Consider the following 22278-nt stretch of genomic DNA (forward strand, 5'->3'; position numbering starts at 1 on the left):
TATATTTTTAGCCGCTATTAAATTATTATATCTTTTTTTTAACCGTTATTAAATTATTATATATCTTTTCTAACTATTATTAGGTTATTATATCTTTTTTTTTTCTTTCCAAGCTATTATTAAGTTATTAAATATCTTTCCGGCCGCTATTAAGCTATTATTCTTTATTTAACTGCTATTAAGTCATTATATATCTTTTATAATTATTATTAATTAACTACTATATTCTTATTTACTTAGCTTTATATAAATATTATTAATTTATTATATATTTATTTATTTAATTTTATTATTATATACTTTAATTAATTTATACTTTTAAATAGAATAAGCTTACTATTATAAAACTAAAATCTATATATAATATAATACCTTAATATCCCTAACCTTTTTAAATATTTTAACTTTATTAAATACCCGTTTCTTTAAATTTAAAAACCTTTTACTTTTCATTTTAAACAGCAATTACTTAAATTTAATAATGTACTTTACTTCTTAACTATAATACCTCACTTTAATATATCACCCTATAACATTAAACAGGTTATATTAAACAAGCACCTTATAATAAGCTAAATAAAAAGGTACCTCCTACTTTTTAAAAACCTTATCCTTTATTATTTAAATCAATTTATCTATTTATCCTTTTTTAAAGTTAAAGCTATTATTTACCACCTTTAAAAGGATCCCTAACCTCCTTTAACCTTAGAATTAACCCTTAAGCTCCTCATTAACCTACCTTTACCCTTAAAATTAACCTTTAAACTCCTTATTAACTTACCCTTACCTTTAAAATTAACCCTTAAATTCTTCGTTAATTTACCTTCACCTTTTAAATTATCCTTTAAGCTCCTTGTTAACCTACCCTTAATTTTAAAACTATCTTTAAAAGTTTTTATTAATTAATAATCCTACTTATAAATATATTTTATTAAGTACCCTATCCACTTTAACCTTAAATAGTAAACCTTATCCACCCTTACCTTTTATTATAAATAAAGCTTAAGTTTTAAATATAAACCACATTAGCCACTTTAATAATAATAAATTAATAGCTTATATATATATAATAATAGTTTTATTATATAAAATATAATAAAAAAAGCCTTCCTTTTATAAAGGTTATTATATTTATTAATATATTATATATAAAGCTTATTATTACCTTTTTAAATTTAAATTAAAATCTTTAAAATATTATTTAAAAAGTTATTAATAATAAAAGATTAAAAATAAAAAACTTAACTACTATTAAATAGGCCTTTAAAAATTACTTCTCTATTAAACTAGTAAACACTTTTACTATTATTAATATTAATAATTTAACCCGGATTACTTAACGTTTAAAGGAACCTATAGCTTAATATTATAGTTAAATTTAAAACTTCCTTTAATAAATTAATAAAAAGGATATCCCTAAAAAGGTAAACGGAACCAACCTATTATTCCCAATAAAGATTATATTCCTATAAACTATAATAAACTAATTTATTAATAAACTTATTAACTTTTAACTTTAATAAAAGGCTTTAAATAATAAAGCTTATAATATTAATTTATTATAATAATATTATAAAGTTATTTTTAAATCTTAATATATATTAAAGGATAAGGAAAAAGCTATTAAAAAAATGATATAATAGGTAAAGGTAAAAGTTATCTATAAAGCCTTTAAAAACTATAAAGGTCTTTTTATTAAAAAGGTAGTTATTTAATATTATTTATATATTATAATAAATATAATTAAAAGGGCTTCTTTAAGTATAATATAATATAACCTACCTTTACCTTAAGTAATTATTTATATTTACTCCTTTATTTTAATATAATAAAGCCCTTAAAGATTATAAATAATTTACTTTTTATATTATTTGCTTAAATATTATATAAATGCTTATTCTACCTATTAAAAGTAATATAAGCCTTTTTAAATATAGCTAATAAGTTTGTTTGGGAAGTACTTTAACCTGGCTTTACTTTTAAATAAGACCACCTTTAAATACCCCTTAATAAATAGAACGGAAACCTTAATCTAAAAAAAAAAAGTATATTTTTGCTATAAAAGTTACTAATACCTTTAAATTAAAAATAATACCTTTTACTTTAAATGGTTTATTTAATAGGAATAAGCTTACCTTAAAGCTATAATATTTCTTATATTTAAGTATAAAAATAAGGGACTCTTTTTTAATAAGTTTTAATTAAGGTTTGCTTAATTATTTTATAAATAGTTCTTTAAAAATGATAAAAATAATATAGGGAAAAAAATAATAAACCTTATTTCCTCTAACTTAATAACTTTAAAAGGAATAATAATATTAAACTTTAATTAATAAAATAAAGAAATAAAAGCTTAAGTTATAATATTTAAATCCCTTTTAACTATTATAATTAAAAAGCTTTTAAATAAAAAACGGAAAAATAAAAATATTACTATTCCTATTAGTTTATTAGTAAATAATGTTAAAAACCCCCTAATTTAATAAAAGAAGCCTTAAAAATTTAAAGATCTAAATCTTCCCCTTAAACCTTTAATTAAAATTAAAGACTGGAAGGGTAAAGGTATATTTAATTATAAAAAACTTTTAGGAAATATTAAGGTAAAGGTATTACTTTTAAACCTATTTTAATTAAATTCCAATTTTAATTATAACTTATAATATCTTTTAATTAAGGCCTTTAATAAAGTAAAGTATATAATTTAACAATATATTAAAATAAAGGAATTTATAATCTTTACCTTTAATTTAACTATTATTATTTAATCTATTAAAGTATATTAAGTTACTCTTATAATAAGGTACCTTAAAGATAGGAAAATAATAGAATATACTTTATTATTTAATATAATATAAATAAACTAAGGCAATAATATAAATATTATCTACTTTACCCTTATAAAAGAATTGGGATTTAGTTATATAAAAATATATAATTTTAAATATAAGCAACTATATATAATTAGCTCCGTAAGTTAAGCTAACCCTATTAAGGAATTTATTATTATTATAATTATAATAAAAAGTATTATTTATATTATTTAAATTATTATATAGCTAAATAATAAAAAAAATATAATGCTCTTTATTTTAAGCCTCCTATAGCTATAGAATATTATAATAACCTTTAATATTTATAAAAGTATTTTTATAATTAAAAACCTTAAGGTTAATAAGGAATTAATATACTTTTAAGGCTTTATATTATCCTTTAAAGGAAAATACTAGTTTATCTTAATACTTTACCTATTAAAAATAAGTATTATATAAAATAAGTCCTTAAATTTAAATTTATTAAAGTCCTTAAACTTAATAGATTTAAAAATAAATTTAGATTTAGGAAATTAAAGTTTTATAATTAACCTAACTATGTTATTAAATTAGATTATAGGAATATTTATTATTAATCTATCTTTCCTATTTAAAAGTAAATAGGAGCTTATGCTCCTTAATTATTAATAATATCTTTTTATAAGTATATATATTAAATCCTTTAAAGTTTATTAGTTATATTATTTTTAAAGGATATAAGGTTAAAGTAGTTAATTATTAAGGAAAAGATACCCTTATATAATTATAAGGAATTTAAAAATAATTAAAGAAAAAAGGGGTCCTTATATCCTAGGAGGTTTTCCATTAATAGATAAATCATATAAAAAAAGCCTACCCTTAAATTTAAGGCCTTAAATAAAAAAGTTTATAAATAGTAGGATAAATATAATTTTAATTTTAAGTCCTTAATATTAAAGCATTTTAAATTATTATATATATATATTTAATATATTTATAAAGATTATAATATAATATTTATAGCTAATATTAAATTAATGGACTTAATTAAACATTATATATGTTTAAAAAGTAATATAAAGCTTTAGAATTAGTTTTACTATTACCTTTAAATAGCTCCTTAATTATATTAATTAAATAAGATTACTTATTAAATGTTAAATATAAAACTTTATAAATTTATTAATATAATAAATAAATAATTATTAAATTAAATAATAATATTAATATTAATAATAAAGGATTAAAATATAAAAATGTTAAACCTATAGCTTAAACTATATTTAATAATTAATTATAATAAAGTAAAAGAGGACCTATTAAGAACTAACCTCCCACTTTTAATTAATATATATAATTAATTATTTAACCTTAAAATAGGGTCTTTTTTTAAATTTAACCTTAAGTATAGCTATTAGGCTATATTAGTTTATATAGACTTCCGCTTTATATTAACCTTTAAAATCTTAAGGTTCCTATAACTATAGCTTACCTACTTATTATAAGGATCCTAATTATTAGGTTATTCTTTTTTAAAATTAATAAAAATAGCTCTAAAAGCTATTTTAAAACTTAACCCTAAATTATCCTTAATAGCTCCTTTAATCTTAAAAGCCTTAATCTTTATAATTAAATATATTAATAATATATTTACTATTTATAAAACTATAGAATTATAATTAAATTGGATTAAATAATATTTTTTATTAAAAATGTTATAAATAAAGCTTAAGCTATCCTTTATTAAAGTTTAAATTAATTATAATAAAATTATTACCTTAAAAATAGTTTATAAAACTTATAGGTATATTACTATTAAATATAATTAAATAGTATAGTTATAAGAATAGTTAGCCTTAATGGATTAAATAGGGATATAGTCCTTTATTAAAATAATGGGCTTAATATAGTAATAGGTTAAAAATTATTTAAAAATCTTATAACTATTTACCTATTTTTAAAGAAATATTCCGTAATAATGAAAAAATAATAAAGCCCTATCCTTTAACCTTATATAGTAAATATATATTATTGCTATAAAAATATATAGCTATATATATAACTTATTAATAAATATATACTTAAATACCTTTACTTTTAAGGCAAAATGCTATATCCTTTAAACCTAATAAAAAATCGCTAAGCTACTCCTTTATAATAATTTCCTATTCACTTTAATATAATAAAATTATAATATATATAAAAGGAAGCTTTATATAATTATTAAATTTACTTAATAATATAAGTATTATTTAAAGTATTATATTATATTTATTATTTATATAAATTATAAACCCTTAACCTTTTTCCTATTATCCTTTAATATAAAGGAAATATATACTTAATAGGTTAAAAAGCTTTACTTTTTAAACGTTTAAATTATCTATATTAAGGGTTCTTATAATAAAGTAATAAATACCCTTTTTTAAACTATATTCCTAATATAAAACTACTTTAATAAATTTATAAAGTATAATTATATAAATAAAGTATTATATTTATAAATATAAAAGGATAATATTAAAAGCTATAAAAAGTTCCTTATTAAATTAAAGGAACTTAAAAAGAGGATAATAATTAATAAGCTTATAGCTTAAAGTAAATTATAATTTAAAGAAAAACAATTCTATAAAAAGCTATTTATAATTAAGATTATAACCTTATAAATATATTTAATATAAAGGTAGTTAAATAATAAAAACGGCTATATATTTTAATTAAAAAGCTTATTTACTTTAAAATATTATAAATTATTAAAAGATATTATATAGGAAAGGTTAATTAATAAACCTAAATCCTTAACCTTTAACGCCTATTAAATTTTTAGTTTAGATACCTTACTACCCATTAGACGATTAACTATAAGCTTAAGCACTTTGCTACTTCCAGCTTATAATATACCTATTAATAGCACTTTATTACTTTATAACCATTTTATATATATAAAGGATTGGTTACCCCTTATCTTTTAAACTATTAAGTTAAGCTATTAGTTATTAAGCTTTAATTACCTCCTTAATATAGGGTAGATATTAATTATAGCTTTAAAGTATAACACTTTTATATAGTATTCCAATATATAACGGTTTCTTATAAATGTAACAATATTTAATTAAGGGTATATTAAAACTTAAGCTTTAGCTAATAGGGCTAAAGCATTTAAAATTATAAATAAAGGAATTTTAAAGTACTATTATTAGGGGATATAAAGGAAATGCTTAATAAAGGAAAAGGTATTAGTAGTATTTTATATAGCTTATAACTAAAGGGATTATTTCTTTTTAAGCATTATATAAAAAAGATTAAATCAAATAATATATTAATTTATTATAGCTTAAAATATTATAAACTATTATAGTAATTATTTATAATGTATAAAATTTAAACTAATAAAGCTAAAATCCTTTAATCTTTTAGTTATAATCTTTAAACCTTTTTAAATATTAATAATGAACTTTATTAATCCCTTTACTATATCCTATAAAAAATATTAATATATCTTTTATATTATTAATACCTTTAATTAATATAAATAAGCTTACCTTATAATTAATTATAAGTTATATATTACCCTTTTTATAATATTAAAATAGGAAAATAAAAACAGTATAACCTTATTAATTATTTATTTTAACCTTAATAATATATTTTATAATAAGGACTTTTATAAAAAGATAAGGGAAAGGAAAGTTTAAACTTTAAATACTTTATTAAAGTCCTATTAGAATATAAAATTAATAAAAATATTTAATTAAATTATATAATTAATATTTAATAAAATATATACCTTTTATAATAGCTCTTTTAAGGATTAAGATTAATAAGTAATGTTAGTAATAAGAAGCGTTAATTCTTATTACATTAATAATTTAAATTTTTTACCCTTTAAAATATTATATAAATACCTTTTAAGGGGAGAACTTAAAGCTACCTACCTTTCGTTTAATTTTAAAGTATTTATAAGCTTAATTATATAAAAAGATATTACCTTAAATAAAGATACTTATATTAAACTTATATTTAATTATATATTTTAAATTTAATATTATTTAAAAATTATTTATTTTTATTATAAAACTATAAAAGTATAAAGGTAAGCTATTTATAATTATAAAGGAATATTAATATAGCTTAAGGATTATATAATATTATTATAAAAGGGGAAATAGGTAAAACTTAACTTTAAATAAAGGGGCCCCTTTATAGCTAAATTATAAATTAAGCATTACTCCTTTATATTAAAAAACTTAAATAAATTTAAAATAGTTTATTAATATTACCTGGACTTATTAAAGCTATTTATATTTAAAATAAGCTATTTAAGGATTATAAAGGACTTTACCCTTTTTTTATATTAAAAACTTCGAAATTAAAAAAATAATGCATTAATATATAAAATATAAAAAACTATAGGAATATTTTAATATAAAAGATATAGGATATAAAGGATTATAGGAGTACTTTAATATAAGAAATATAAAATATAAAGAATTATAGGAATACTTTAATATAAAAGAAAAATATAATATATAAAGAAGAAATGGAAAAAAGGCTATAATAATATATATTATTAATAAAGGAACCTAAAAAGGAAAGGAACTTTAAAAGTTCATAAAAGGTTAATAAATATATTTATACCTTAAAAAAAGGAAATTCCTATATATATTTATTATAAAAGAAATAGCTATCTTTAACAGTATTAAACTATTTAAAAAAAGTAAAGGTATATTAAGGGCTACTTAGGTTAAAATAACTCTATACCTTCCTTTTATATATAATTATAATATATTATCCTATTCCTATTATAAATTGGTATATATTTTATATTTATTGCTTAATTTTACCGGTTTATTAAAGGTATAAATAATTACTTATATTAAAGGCTATTTATATTTTCCTATTTAATTTATACTTAATTTCCTCTTCTTTTTCCATTTATATATTTAAATTTAAATATTATTAATTTATTTAAATTAGCTTTAATACTATTTATTAAAAGCTTTAATTTTAATTATTAATACCTTTATACCTTTATATTTTATTAATTACCTTTACTTATTCTTCTAACGCTTTACCCGCCTTTTAATCATTAACTATACTATTACCTTTATTAAGAAAAACCCCTATTCTTTAATCGAAAAGATTCCCCCCCTTTCCTATTATGCTATATATTATTAATTTTTAATTATATCTTTATATATAATATTTAATTATAAAACTTAACATTTAAAGTAATATAATAATTATAAGATTTAATACTATTAGCTATTAATTATTATAAATCTATACCCTTTTAAATGGTTTAATAAAGGCTATATGTTATTATATTACCCCTATTAATAGTAACTTTATAGGTAAGAATTTATATTTATATATTATATTAAATATATTAAATAAGCTTTATTATATAGTTCTTTATATAATATATTATTGCTTTAATATTATAACTTATATTAAGAAAAAACTTTATTACTTTAAGTAAAATCCTTTAAATTAAAATATTTTATAAAAGTAAACGTAAACCAAGTTTAATGCTTTATTTACCTATACTTAAAATAAATAGCTCTTCTTCTTTCTTTTTAATTAATTATTATTTAATATTAATATTAACATATATTTATAATATAATAAAGCTAATAATAAATAGTACTTATATAATATAATATTAGCTTTTATTTTTATAAAGTTTAACCTATATATATAAGCTTACTTTAAAGCTTATTTAAATAAGCTTTATATAAAATCCTTATACTTATTTATTACCTTTAAAAGGTTAATATACTTTTATTACCTATAGGTTTATTATTATATCTACTTAAAAGTATATATTTATTTTAACGTATGGGTTCCTATAAAAGAAATACCTATGCTTTATAGGTTTATTACCTATGTTTTTAAGGTATTTTATAATATTAAAAAAAATAGGAATGCTTTTTATAGCTATATTATAATAGTTATTATAGCTTATATAAATATTATAATGGATAATTAGTTCTATATCTATAATAATAATCTATTTAAAAAGCTAATATTAAACCTTTTTAATCTTATATAGGAAAATTAACTAATTATAGGTTATATTTTGCTTTATAATATATAGGGAATATAAATAGCAATTTTCCTTAATATTAATATATACTTTAAGTTTTAAAGTTTAAATAAGTAATTATATATATAATCTATTATAAAAACTATATAAGCCCTTAGAAATATTAAATTTATTTATAATATTAATGCCTTTTATAAATAATAAAGTATTAAAGCTAATTAGGAATAACTAAATTAATTAATTAAAGAAGTTAATATATAATAAATAACCCTTTAAAATAAATAGCAATATATTATTAAATATATATACTTATTTTAACTTAATATTATATAATACCTTATTATTAATACTATATTTTCTTTTTAGCTTAATATTATATAATACTTTATTATTAATATTATACCTTTATTTTAGCCTAATATTATATAACCTATCGTTATTAATATTACATCCTCCTTTTTACTTAATATTATTTAGTACCTTATTATTACTCCACCCTTTTTTTAATAAAAAAGTAAACAATTATTTAAATATAAAGCTTAACCTAATCCTTTAGCTTAATATATTATACCTTTTTATTTATATAATATTACCCTATAAAGTAAATCTCTAACTTTTAATAAATAAACCTTAAAAATCATCTATATTAATTAAAGTATATTAATAATATTTAATACCTTTACCTTTTATACCATTTATTTTAATTAATAATATATTATTATAATTATATATAATTAAAGTAAAGGAAGATTATACTTTAATACCTTTATATATTAAGGATTATTAAATATTTATTTAATCCTTATACTATTAATACTATTTAATACTTAAAGAATTATATTATTACCTATAGCTTAAAATATATAATTAAATTAAAAAATGTATAGCTTAAAGTTTTATAGCTTTAAATAATAAAAAAAGTAAAAAAATAAAGAAGTTAAAGTAAATTAAAAGTAAAAAAAGTTTAAAATAACTATAATTATATAAAAAAAAAAGTTTTCCTTAAATATTAAAGGAATTATTTAATTTAATATTAATGCTTTACCTTATATAACCTTTAATATTAAGAAGTTTAAAAGTATAAAAGATATACTCTATTTTAATTATTAAAAGAATCTTTTTTAAATAGGTAATTTTATTAAATTATTATATAAATATATATATTATAAGGAATATATTAAGAAATAATTAAAAATGTTTAATTTATACCTAAAGTATAAATATTATATATTGGACCCTTTAATTAGCTTTATTAAAGCTTTACCTATTGCTTTATTTAATAATATATCTATTATTTAACTACCTTTACCTATTGCTCCCCTTAATAATACCATTATTTAACCATTGCTATTTATTACTTTATTTAATAATATTATTATTTAACTAATATACTTTATTACCTCCTTTAATATTACTATTTATTTTAAGAAATTGGATACTTTAATAAATAAAACTATAATAGCTATTTAAAATTAAATAAAAGCTTATAATTAAAAAATTAGGAACCTTATAAAACTATAGCTATTTATTAAGCAATAAAAGGTAATCCAAACTTTTAACTAATAATATAAGCATATTATTTAAAAGTTAATTTATTAAATTATTAAGGAGGAAAAGGATATTATTTGCTAGGCTTATAAAAATTAAAGAAAAAATTAGACCTATATAATAGCTTATATTAAAAAGAGTGGGGACGCTTTTATCGTATACCCCGGAGTAGTTTAAGTAGTTACGACCAATGTGAGGAATGATGAACTATACTATAAATAGTTATACCCCTCCCCACTCATACAGTACGGAGGAAAGATAGTCTAATATAACAACTGCTATCTTCATACCTTGCCATTTCTGTACCCTTGCTGTCCCCTACAATAATCAAGTTGTCTCACGGATGTAACCCCTGAGCCGCATGAAGCCAATTTAACCAAACCTTGGAGTTTGCTACCTACTATCGTCTACTACTAACCCCTAAACAAGGTACCTACCACCTAACCTGTCCGCATAGGACACCAAATTGACAACTAACACGATGCGCCTAGTGCTGTAGGCGTTACCACTGAGGAGGTATAGGCAATACCTACCGAGCTATGAACGCTGTGCGCAGTTGGTTGGTATGCCGTGAGATAGTGCTTTCAGCGTACCTACCAAAACGCCCAGATTGGAGGGAATTGCGATTGTTTTTATGTGATAAGAGGCCACAGATATCTATTCTCCTGTTGTTTCACCAAGTGTGCCTAAGGTATCACCCAGGTGTAATAAGCCTTTAAGAATTGGAATACTCAGGCAGTGAGGGAGGAGGAAGGAGTACTTACCTACCGGTACCTCCCTTAAGTACCTAAGATCTTACACCCTTGGAAAGTCCATAGCACCTGTAATGGCAAGGTTATAGGCACCCACCTACTGTGAGTCACAAAGAGTTAGGTAGGTTGCATAGCTAGATTTGTTAGCGGTAGGAGCCCAGTACCGCTACCTATTGGGAGAGTCCGGCTCGCTAGGTGGGGAGTCTAGCTAGCATCCCCAATTTACAGGTCAATTGGTCTCGAAAGGAGGTGAAGAGACTGCGAATTCAATCATTAATGCAGCACGGCGAAAAAAATTATGAATAGCAAATAAGCATCCTGTCTCGCATCAGAAAACGACCACATCGAGAGCTACGTCCGATGGCCATCACTTTCTCGCGACCATCCGAAGCCTTCCAGCGCCTACATCTGAACCCGAAACACGCTCACCTGGCACAGCAGCAGGAAGAACAACAACAACCGCACCAACGCCTGCCCCCGTGGCCGACTGCTGCTCGTATGAAGCGCCCACTTGATCCCATTGACAACCTGAGCGACCCTCTCAAAGCCAAGAGGACACGTATTGCCGTGGAGATTTTCGCGAGACCGCTGGCTCAAGCACTCGGCCCTTCTAAGCCCATCCTAGTGAACCGTCAGCGTTCCACCACCCAGCCCGTGCAAATCGCGTCGTCCCAGAAACCCGACAGACCCTCTCCGATCGCCACCAATCCCCTCCTCCCACCTGTGCCTTCACCCACTTCCGCTCCTACGCCCACACCTACGCCTGCTCCCACCACGGCTCCTCCCCCTTCCACAATAACGACGACGGCGCCGACAAACAAGGACCATGGCCTCACGAGACACCAAGAGAAGGTTATCAATGGCATCCGGCACGAATTGGGCCGTTTGCAACCGAGTGCTGCCGACACTAGCTCTGCCACTGGCCCGTCCGGTCGCAAGCTGCGCTCTCAGGAGGCGACCCGCTTCAAGAGTGAACTCTCGGCTTATTTCCCCGAATATGACGAGGTGATTGGGAATGATCCCAAGGAACAACGTACGTTGGAACACTGTGTTGATATAGCATTGCTTCTATCTACCCTCTAGTGGCGCATTGATCTGTACATCACAAATCATTTGGCTATTTTGTAATGTCTCCATGCTAATTACCTTGCCCTTTTGATATAGACTTGCTCAATACTGATACACCTATCATTGTCTATGATAGGGAAGACGAGCCATTGGATTCTACGGCGACTACCGCCGCCCCTAATCAAACTCTAGATCCCTTCGACCAACGGCCTCATTTTTCCATGGTGCGAGTGTACAACGATCGTCTGTTTACTGATTTGCAAAATTCCCCAATCATCAACTTGGACTTCTTGAAAGCAGAAGACAGCGCCAATGTATTAGAAGACCCTTTGCCGGATTCACATTATGCACCGGCGCATAGGAGGGCTGAGAGATTAGAAAAGTCTATCAGAAACACAGAAAGAGGCCGTGCCCAGCATGAGAAGGATCAGATCATTCGACTGCTTGGCGAACTCCAGGGCCACGATTGGCTGAGAACCATGGGTGTCAATGGAGTAACTGAAAGCCGCAAAAAAACTTTCGAGCCTGCTCGTGATCATTTCATTAAAGGGTGTCAGGCTATACTCGATAAATTCCGCTTATGGAGTCAAGAGGAAAAGAGACGAAAGCTCGAACGGGAACGCGCACTAGCAGAGGAGACAGCCGACGAGGAAGATGAGGACCAACAGCAAAGTAGTGAAAGTGAAAGTGAAAGTGAAGGTGACAGCAGCGGGGAATCCGGCAGTATGGACGACGTTGACATGGTAGACGTCGAAGATGCTAGCGAAGGTGATCTTGCTCCTGAAGGTGAGCTTCCCGAGTACAGCGATGTCGATGCTGCCGCGCGCCAGCTTCAAAACGAAGCCATGGAACGTGCTAGGTATGCAGCGTCATCTTCTCCTCGAAGGAATCGTGGCGAGCCCCCACCTGCTATAATCGACCTTACGCCCCGAGAGTTCACTTCCTTCTTCGAAAAGAAGCACCAAAGGGACGCGGCGCTTAATAAAGGGCGGCGGAAGGGCAGGACTGTTCTCGCTTGGGGCCAGCCGATCCCTGATATGAGTGAGGATGATTTCGTACTGCCTGATTTCTGCCTGGATGAAGATACCCTGAAAGCACACGAGAGGCAGAAGAGGCGGGATAGACGCCAGCGCAGGCAGGATGGTACTACAGTAAACGCATAGCTCTAAATGCTATGGCCTTTGCTTATCATCAGCCTTGAGATTAGAGGAAGGGGTCGTGATTGCTATGTACTGACCAACTGTAACATGATGTACAACTAGGTGTGACAGTACGATGTGCGTACAAGACGCAAACAATAATTGAAGCCTCCCAAGATAGTGGGATTTGTTGCCTTCTGCTGATTTTGCTTACTGGTTAATTAGGTGTCAAATTCCACTGTCTTCTATTTTGTCTTTCAAGCTTCTCAAGTTAGACATGCCGTGCGACATCAACGTGTATCTGGTGGGTTGTGAGGCAGTAGAAACGGAATATTCTAACCTAGTGAGACCTTTCCACATCCGCTCCTCTTTACCTATCCTCAACAGACCGTAGGACGGGAAGGATCTATTCAGCCCTGCCTGATCAAGTAATTCCTTGGACTGAGACATGCCTGCGATTGGTTTTAAGGATTTTGCTTTTTCTGGGGAAAAATTGGCCATGCTGCCTTTTACACAACTTAGTTACCGGTACTTTAGTAAGGTGAGACATGAAGTACATCTGATTTTCCTGATGATCGGCTGGTAGGCAGCCATATATCCCTTCGAAGCGTGGCAACCACCTACGGAGTACTTACTGTCTAGGTAAGTTGTTGTCTTACGTACCATATCGTATGTACGTGCGCGTAGAACTGGTTGGATTCACTCTCAAGCTTTATACTATATAACTACTGTATATAGAAACATCTAGATATCTTAAAGAACCTGGTCGAGAGTGTGTTTACTGCTAAATACAGACAGAAGTAAGTAAGCTCAGAGTCTCTGAGGGTGGATTCACCTCGAATCTCGATTATATAACATGAAATCTCCCCCACACTTGGCAAAGTACGGTAGGCATAGGTACTGTGGGGGGTGCAAAGGGAAGCAAGGGCATATAAGAATAGCGGGCTTGGTTAGGGCCTTGGCTACCAACCTTAGGTACCATCTACACCTTCGTTTCTGGCTACAGCCGTCGCTGGTCGAGTTATTCAATAAGCCACTTAGGTACCTACCTCTAGGTACGTACCTGAGCGCTGGGCGAGTTAGTCTAGGGAGCTTTCTACCTACCTGGGTACTATAGTACACTGCAAGCGTGCATCCGTCCACCACTGGCTAGTGGTTACACCGGTAATGACGAGTAGCAGTCGCGGTCCCATCCCAGTAGTACCCCAGTAGTACCCTTAAGCTTTCCCTGCATGTTGAGGTTTGTGATCTTCAAAGCCACCTCCGCAGCCTCACCACCACAACATCTTCACCCATATTTTCACTCGCTTCGCTACGCAGCTGCCTTTTAATCATATCTATTACACGCAACAACACCAACGAGCCCTGCCTAACTTACCAGCACTTGCTACCGCCCATGGTCACGAGGACCTAATACTATCGCGCGAAATGCCTGGCGTCGTGGAGCCAGAGCTGCTTGAAGAACCCGAGCCTGCGCCCGTCGAGCTGCCTATCGACGACACCCCACCACGTCCCTACGTTGTCTTCAAACAGCATGTCGAGCTCGAGATCGATTTCCGAGAAAAGCGTGTCCGTGGCCGCTCGCACATTCTCGTCGTTCCCATCGAGCCTGATGTCACTGAGGTGTGCATCGATGCCCGCCAATGTGAGATAGACGTCAAAAACATCACCGTCTCCAACTGCCCTGCGCGAGCTTCCTACCAAGACCCATGCGACAAGTTAGCCACCCCAGATGCCTATCGCTGGTCGGCGCCGCAATGGCCCGTGAGGAAACGTCGTATGGAGCCGCTCCTCCATCACCGCCGGAAGGAGGTGCCCGTGATGGCTCATGATTTGGCATGCTGCCAACCTCTAGATGGCGCTCTTCGTGTCACGCTACCCAGCGCCGACGATGTCAAAAAGAAGAACCGCGACGCGCCAAAAGCTGACCAGCAGGAGTTGCTTATCCATGCCGATGGCAACGTCCAAGGATATCGAATTAGCATTCCTTTTGAACTGAAGAATGTTCACAATGGCCTGCACTTCGTTGGCGTTGACGAAGGCGATATGCGCTACCCTCATGTATATACCCGCCACTCTGTCGAGCCCGGAACTGCGTGTTCGATATTCCCATGCATCGACGACCCTGGCTGCCGCAATCCTTGGAAGATATCTATCACCTGCCCACGAACCCTTGGCGACGCCTTTGACCAGTCGTTGGTTACCCAGCAGCGCCCCAAGAGCGCTACCACTGTGGCTGGAAGCCGAAAAAGAAAGTTTGGCGAGGAAGAGCCTGTGAAACGTGACTATGGCCTCACAGAAGAAGACAAACAACTTGAGATGACTGTCGTATGCTCTGGGTTCTTGACTGGCGAGGTAATCGATAAGAATGACGAAACGAAAAAAACCATGACGTTTGAAGTCGACAATAACAAAGCCGCAAAACACATTGGTTTTGCTATTGGTCCTTTCGAGCATGTCGACCTGTGGTCGGAATTCAGAAGCGAAGAAGATGATACGAAGCTTGGAGTTAGCGCAGCAAAAGTTCACGGGTATTGTTTGCCAGGCCGCGCAGAAGAGGTTAGGAATACGTGCGCCGCCTTAGTTACGGCTGTAGACCATTTCGTTCTTCATTTCGGTCGCTACCCATTTGAGAACTACAAGGTCTGTTTTATAGACGATATGATTGAGGATGCAATACCCCTGTGCGCATTCTCCTTGTGCAGCAATAGGCTCCTCTATCCCTCAGATATCATCGACACCGAGATTGAGACAACAAGAACGCTAGTGTATTCCCTTGCAAGCCAATGGTTTGGGGTTAACATAGTCCCCAATACAAAGGCCGATATATGGCTAGTAGTGGGCATTGCGTGGTACATGACCGACTATTTCATGAAAGCCCTGTGTGGTAACAACACTTTCAGGTTCCGCATGAAGACGATGGCAGACCGCCTTGTTGAGATTGACGTGAAAAGGCCATCTCTGCAGGATATGGGGGAACACTTGTACCTTGGCAGCTTTGAGGTCGACTTCATGAATCTTAAAGCACCCTTGGTATTGTTCATTCTAGATCGTCGGCTGTCCAAATCGTCGGGGTCCGCAGGCATCTCCCGAATAATATCACGAATGGTCAGCAAGGCAAATACTTCCACGCAAGCCAATGATGATGTGCTCCCGTCCGACTCATTCCGCAAAGCTTGTGAGAAAGTCGGTAGCACACGGCTGGAAAGCTTCTGGAACCAATGGGTCATCGGAGCTGGTTGCCCTAGGTTTGATGTCTTCCAACGATTTAACAAGAAAAAATTGTGCGTCGAAATGACGGTTCGACAGACTCAGGACATTGCTGCAGCAAAGGAAAGGCCAATCGACAAGAATGATTTTTGGCGAGATGTTCGGGAGGATACGCATGCCGTCTACGCCGGAGAACTACAGCAAGCGTTCACAGGCCCTATGACTATCAGAATCCATGAAGCTGATGGCACGCCTTATGAGCATATAGTTGAAATTCGAGAAGACGGCGCCCGGTCTGTGAGATTCGAGATACCCTATAACACTAAATACAAGCGACTGAAGAGAAACCGCCGCCAGCGTGAGAGGGCCCTTGCCAATAATAATGCAAAGGAAGAAGGCCAAAAGGAACTATACTATCTGGGCGATATTATGCAACATCCAGACGATGTTGAAGAGTGGGGGTTTAGGGATTGGGATGAAGAAACGGAAGCCAAGATGGACCAAGAATCCTATGAATGGATCCGTATGGATGCAGACTTCGAATGGATTTGTGAAATGAAGACGAATCTTCCAGCATATATGTACGCTTCTCAGCTGCAACAGGATAGGGACGTGGCTGCTCAGCAAGATTCAATGCTCTTTCTAAAACAGTCTTTTGCCAAGTCAGGAGCTCATCCCCTCGTTTCCACTATACTTGCTCGAACACTCCTCGACCCAAGATATTTCTATGGCATCCGCCTGATGGCTGCTGAGGAGTTACCGCGTCACGCAGTTCAGGACCCGGTGGATTGGATTGGGCTAAAACACCTCCAGAAAGCCTTTCAGCGCTTTTTCTGCTACCCGGATTCAACTACCCCTCGGCCAAACAATTTCTCGGACAAACGCCAATACATGATTCAGTGCGCGATTCCCGAAGCTATGGCAAACATTCGTGGAGAAGACGGGAAATGTCCAAAAGAAGCTCGGAGGTTCATCCTTGGACTACTTCAAGCCAACAACAACTCAGAGAATGTTGTCTCGGATCAGTTTTACATCTGCAAACTCATCAGAGCTGTAGCTTTCTGTCAAGTTCCAGATGAAAGGAAAGCAAAGCCCCAGATGGCCATGTCACTCTCTTTTGGGGACGGAGAAAATGAAGACGAGATTATGGCCGAGCCAATAGACACAGAACCTGAAGAGTTCAGGGACTTGGCGCTTGAAGAGATTGAGCGATATCGTCGAAGAGATGAGTATGCTCCATCGTTCCAGAATTGCTTTACTGTGGCAGCTCTAGACGCTTTGTGTTGTCTCATGAAGGCGAACGTCATCCCCTCTGATCCGCTTATATTCGTTCAATATCTACAAGATAGGACCTACGACGCCGTCCGGGTTAAAGCGTGCGATTCATTGGTTGAACTTGGTCTCCTGAACAATTCGGAATTCTTGCGATACTTCTTTTCACTCATCAGTACCGATCCTTCGCCATTTGTCCGGGATCAGCTGTTCCAGGTACTATGTCGCGGCCTTGCGAGTATCGCAACCGGGGAGACCCCTGATGCCAACAAGCAGACGCCGCAGCCTGTTAAGGAAGGGCTAGATTTAGTGGTTGAACAGGAAAATGAAGACCGACAAAAGGCTAAAGCACGAAAGACAAATCTTCAGGCCGCTCTTGCAGCTTTGAAGGAACAAACCGATGATAACGAGGATCTGCAGGAGGCTATCTGGAGCGCATTGGACTCCCCCGTCTTAACTGTCGCAGAACGGATCAATATCCTAGAGATCTGCTCGCTGTTAGTTGACGACGACCCTGCTCTAACAGTGAAGTTCAAGTATCCAGAGGTGTGGTCTGCTACGCGTGGTGAGAGGATTCGTGACAGAAAATATGTCGTGAAGTTCCACAAGAGATATAGAACAAAGTCAAGGGGCACCTATGCCACTCAGGCACCACCACCACCACCAGTACGACCTGAGCCAAAACGAACGATCACCCTGAACCTCAATAATCGAACACCTAGCATCAGCAACGGCAAGCCTGTTGTCTCCACACCGGCCCAGTCTCAGCCAACGTCTGCTTCAAGTCCGGCTCCAACTCTGCCCACCATTCCTGTTGCCGCTGCTGTGCCTTCCCAGCCGAAGAAGTCCATAAGTGTTACAGTGCCAAAGGCACCCGCCGCGCCATCAACGCCTGTCGTAAAGGTGGCAAAACAATCTACGCCTAGCGAGACTCCTGTTGCAACCAAACCTTCTACCAAGTTGCCAACAAAACCTATTGCGAAACCTACCACCAAGCCCCCAGTTAAGGCCATGCTTAAGCAACTGCCTTCACAAGAGAAGATTGTCAAGAATGGAGAGCAGCGTCGAGACAGTATCTCTGTTATCCCTCCTATTCGACCAACTATTGAGCCGGCACAACCGGAACCGAAGCTACACACCCCGAAGCTCAGTGGAAACGGCAGCCTCACTATAAAACCTCCCAAGCAGCTGAAGCGTGCTAGCACAGAGAGCGAAAGTGGTCGCCCTTCAAAGATTGTAAAACTTAATACTTCTAAGATTCTTGATGCTATGAAGAAGCTACAGCCACCCAACAAAATAGTCACACTTAAGTTTACAGCCTGGGACCGGCTCCATTCAGGCAAAGGCTCCACGGGCAAAGAATCTCCAGCATCTGTCACCATTCGGGCCGCTGGCAAAAAGCCAGCACCAGAAAAGAAATCTGCGCCCACTTCTGATCATTCAACGTTGTCTGGTAACCCGCGCGCAAGCCCGGCAATCGCGAATAGAACTCCCAAGGCGACCCCCCCACCGCAATCACGACAGAGATCCTCGACTCCAACATCGAAGAACGCCCCGCCGAATTCTAAATTAGACAGTAGCGGTGGCAAACCAAGGAAACCTCTACCAGATATGGTACGAAAGCCACTCCCATCCATGGCGCCAAACCCACAATCTACGCCCTCCAAGGCATCTTCCTCAGCATCACCTCCTGCTCCCAAGCCCTTACCCAAATTCAAAATCAAGGTCAAGCCACCTCAATAATAGACATCAAATCCCTACAGCACGAGATGGAGAGACCATGTGAGGCACGGACTCGATTTTTTATTTCTCGTACTACATAAAATAATGCGCTGCATTTCCGCACCGAAGAAAATCAATCAACCCCTAGTCCCCTTCACCCCCTTTTCTTTTTTAAGCATAGCAGTGGCGTTCAGGGGTTATTACGTCAGGGAAAAAAAAAATAATGTGAATTTTGCTGTGTATACACGAGATCAAGCGAATGGAACTTTGTCTAGCTCCTGAGCCACGAGGGTTTGGAGACCATTTTCAGAAGAGCCCGATTCAGGCAAGACAGCGGGGGAAGGAAGTTATTTGTTTCTAGCGTTCGGACCGTGCCAGGTTAGCCAGGAAAGGACGGGAGAGGAAAGAAATGAAACGAAATCAGGAAATTGACCACCACAATTAGATCTCCTTTGATACTGGAATGAGAGGAGGCTTCTTGCACACAGAAAAATAATTGTTATACTTCTGATCGAGCCAATCAGTGATTTGCGAATCTGCTTTACTTGGCCTTGTTTTTGTTTCTAGCCGTGCACTATTCATGTTGCGGACGTGATCTGTACGGTGCAGTGTGTAAGTTGAGCGCAAGCCGTCAATGGGCTGAGGAATTATTTATTACGCGATGGTAAAACCTCACTCAGTTACTATTTACTCATAGAAGGTCTTACAAGGTGTACTTCTATCAAGGTTTTCCTATGCAGCCCTTACTCAGCTCAACATGCTTTTCCTATTCGTAGAACAAACAGTACACAACCACAAATCCCCTGACCAAATCCATTTAGGATAGATCTCTTTTTCCTTGTCTCTCCCAAAGTCATATCTAGCTGGTTGCGCTCTCATATCTTCTTCCCCTACCGACATGAAGAAGCTATGACTGTCTTTTTCCATACTAGCTCGACTGTCCTCCCATCGAGAACTCAAAATTTGCTTGTTTCATCTTGTGCAGATCTGATGATAATTTGCTTAATCGAGTTTTGCAGTCCTAAGCAAAGAATAGAGAGATCCGCGGAAACCGCAAACCAGCCATGAATAAAGAGCCCATTCGAGAGAAAGAAAGAAAGAAAGAAAGGGAGTAAACGTAAGAACAGTCAAGTCCCCTCTATTCAGTCAATTCGCATGAAATTATGGCCATCTCCCCTTCTAGCTTCCACGTGTTCGCCGTACAGAGCTCGCGGCGCGTTGATACTGGTGAAGCCTGTGATCCGAGGCTCTGTTCTTCCGAGCGTCGAGGTGCTCGTCGTGTCTGAGGAGCCGCGCACGTGAGCGGGAGTGTACATCCCCGCGTTCCCTCTCAGACGCATTGTGTGTGCGCGCATCCGCCGGCGCTGGTGCGAGGACGCGGGTGAGCCTGCTTCGATGTCGGCTTCGTCCCAGGGATGTGCTTCCTCGACTTGCAAGTCCGCTGTGTAGACGTAGTCGTGGTCCCAGAGCATGTCTTCCTCCTTGGCGTGTCCGTCAAGGTGCATTAGAATATCTTCCGGCGACGACGGTGTTGTTGTTGTTGCTGTTAGTGAGCTAGTTTCTGTTTGTGCTTGTGGCTGAGTGGCTGCCGCTGCTGGTGTCGCTGCCTGCGCAAGGCCTTGCATCTGTATATACGCCTCATCTCCATAGCCGTGTGCTGCGACATTTGAGTGCCAGCGACTCTATCGCCGTCTCATAGTCGGTCCTGCAGCACCTCCTGGCCCCGTGTCTGCCGGTCGTGGCCCGGGGGCTATTCCGATCCGCTCGTCCCGACTGCGCGTCACACGTGTAGGCGCGGGAGGTGGCTCGCTGGCTTGTCGTCCGGCGCGCCCAGCCCCAGCCCGGGTTGTCGTGGTGCCACCTGGTGCCGTATTTTGTACGGGCGTCTGTTGTAGGTGCGCGGGTACCTGCGAACTCTGGCCCGAGGTGGGCGCAGAAGGCAGCGCAGACGCCGATGCGGAGCCCATAATGCGCTGAGCGCGCGAAGGTGCCGCCGATGTGTAGGTGGAGGTTGATGTTGGGATAGAAGTAGTGTGCGTATGTGATTGTGAGCGCCCGTGTCTGCCACCTCGAGCGCGCATCTGGCTAAGGTAGGCGCTACGTCTGGCGCCGGGAGACATGGGTCGCCCTGTTCCTCCAGCGGCACGGAGATCACCGCGTGTACTAAATGGATCGTCATCATCGTCATCGTCTTCTTCTCCGTCCTCCTGTTCTTCCTCGTCGTCATCGTCGTCAAGATCGGCTGCGGGAGCCGCGACGTCCTCCATAGCTTCGTCCGTGCTGTCATTCGGCGACGAGGTCGTTGTGTCCATTGCAGAGAGACGGGTGCGTGGGTGTCGGCTCATAAGGGCATGTGCTGGTTGTGACCTGGGTTGCAGCTGCGCATGGGCTTGAGCCTGGGCTTGTAGTTGCTCATACCTTCTGTCTTCGTATGCGGCTATGTCCTCGGCCGTGAGCGACAGCGTGGTGGGCGGTCGACGAAGCATTGTGGAGGAAATAACCAGAGCAAAGGGTGTTTGAAAGAGCTCTAGAAAAGAGGATAGCGGGAGGACGTCTAAGCAAGGTGATGGGGAGCAATGTCTTGTTTTCAACGAGTGTGGAGGAAACTTCAAAGATAGAGGAGGTAGGTAAATGGTAAATGGTAAATAATGCGAGAACGAGCTCCCGACGCGTCTGAAAGGTTGAAGTCTACACTCGTTGAAAACAAGACATTGCTCCCCATCACCTTG

At 34.5% G+C, this 22278-nt stretch overlaps 3 protein-coding genes across 3 annotated transcripts; 2 read left to right on the forward strand and 1 right to left on the reverse strand.

The window, feature by feature from the left end:
• The first annotated feature begins 11358 nt into the window (after window positions 1–11358).
• Window positions 11359–14002, forward strand: F5B22DRAFT_605012 (uncharacterized protein). The gene is made up of 5 exons (XM_047974821.1): window positions 11359–12171; window positions 12303–13385; window positions 13444–13542; window positions 13686–13851; window positions 13903–14002. Exons 1-2 carry the CDS (start codon window positions 11499–11501, stop codon window positions 13367–13369), a joined length of 1740 nt encoding a protein of 579 aa, XP_047831243.1. The 5' UTR covers window positions 11359–11498; the 3' UTR covers window positions 13370–13385; window positions 13444–13542; window positions 13686–13851; window positions 13903–14002.
• A 583-nt stretch (window positions 14003–14585) lies between these two features.
• On the forward strand, window positions 14586–20165 carry F5B22DRAFT_605030 (uncharacterized protein). Its single transcript, XM_047974822.1, has one exon. It carries the CDS (start codon window positions 14774–14776, stop codon window positions 19568–19570), a length of 4797 nt encoding a protein of 1598 aa, XP_047831244.1. The 5' UTR covers window positions 14586–14773; the 3' UTR covers window positions 19571–20165.
• A 688-nt stretch (window positions 20166–20853) lies between these two features.
• F5B22DRAFT_129995 (uncharacterized protein) lies at window positions 20854–22241 on the reverse strand. The gene has a single exon (XM_047968944.1). It carries the CDS (start codon window positions 22033–22035, stop codon window positions 21232–21234), a length of 804 nt encoding a protein of 267 aa, XP_047831245.1. The 5' UTR covers window positions 22036–22241; the 3' UTR covers window positions 20854–21231.
• Window positions 22242–22278: the final 37 nt, after the last annotated feature.

This window comes from Xylaria bambusicola (genome assembly GCF_022495145.1).
Source record: "Xylaria bambusicola strain CBS 139988 unplaced genomic scaffold F5B22scaffold_18, whole genome shotgun sequence".
NCBI classification, from domain to species: Eukaryota; Fungi; Ascomycota; class Sordariomycetes; order Xylariales; family Xylariaceae; genus Xylaria; species Xylaria bambusicola.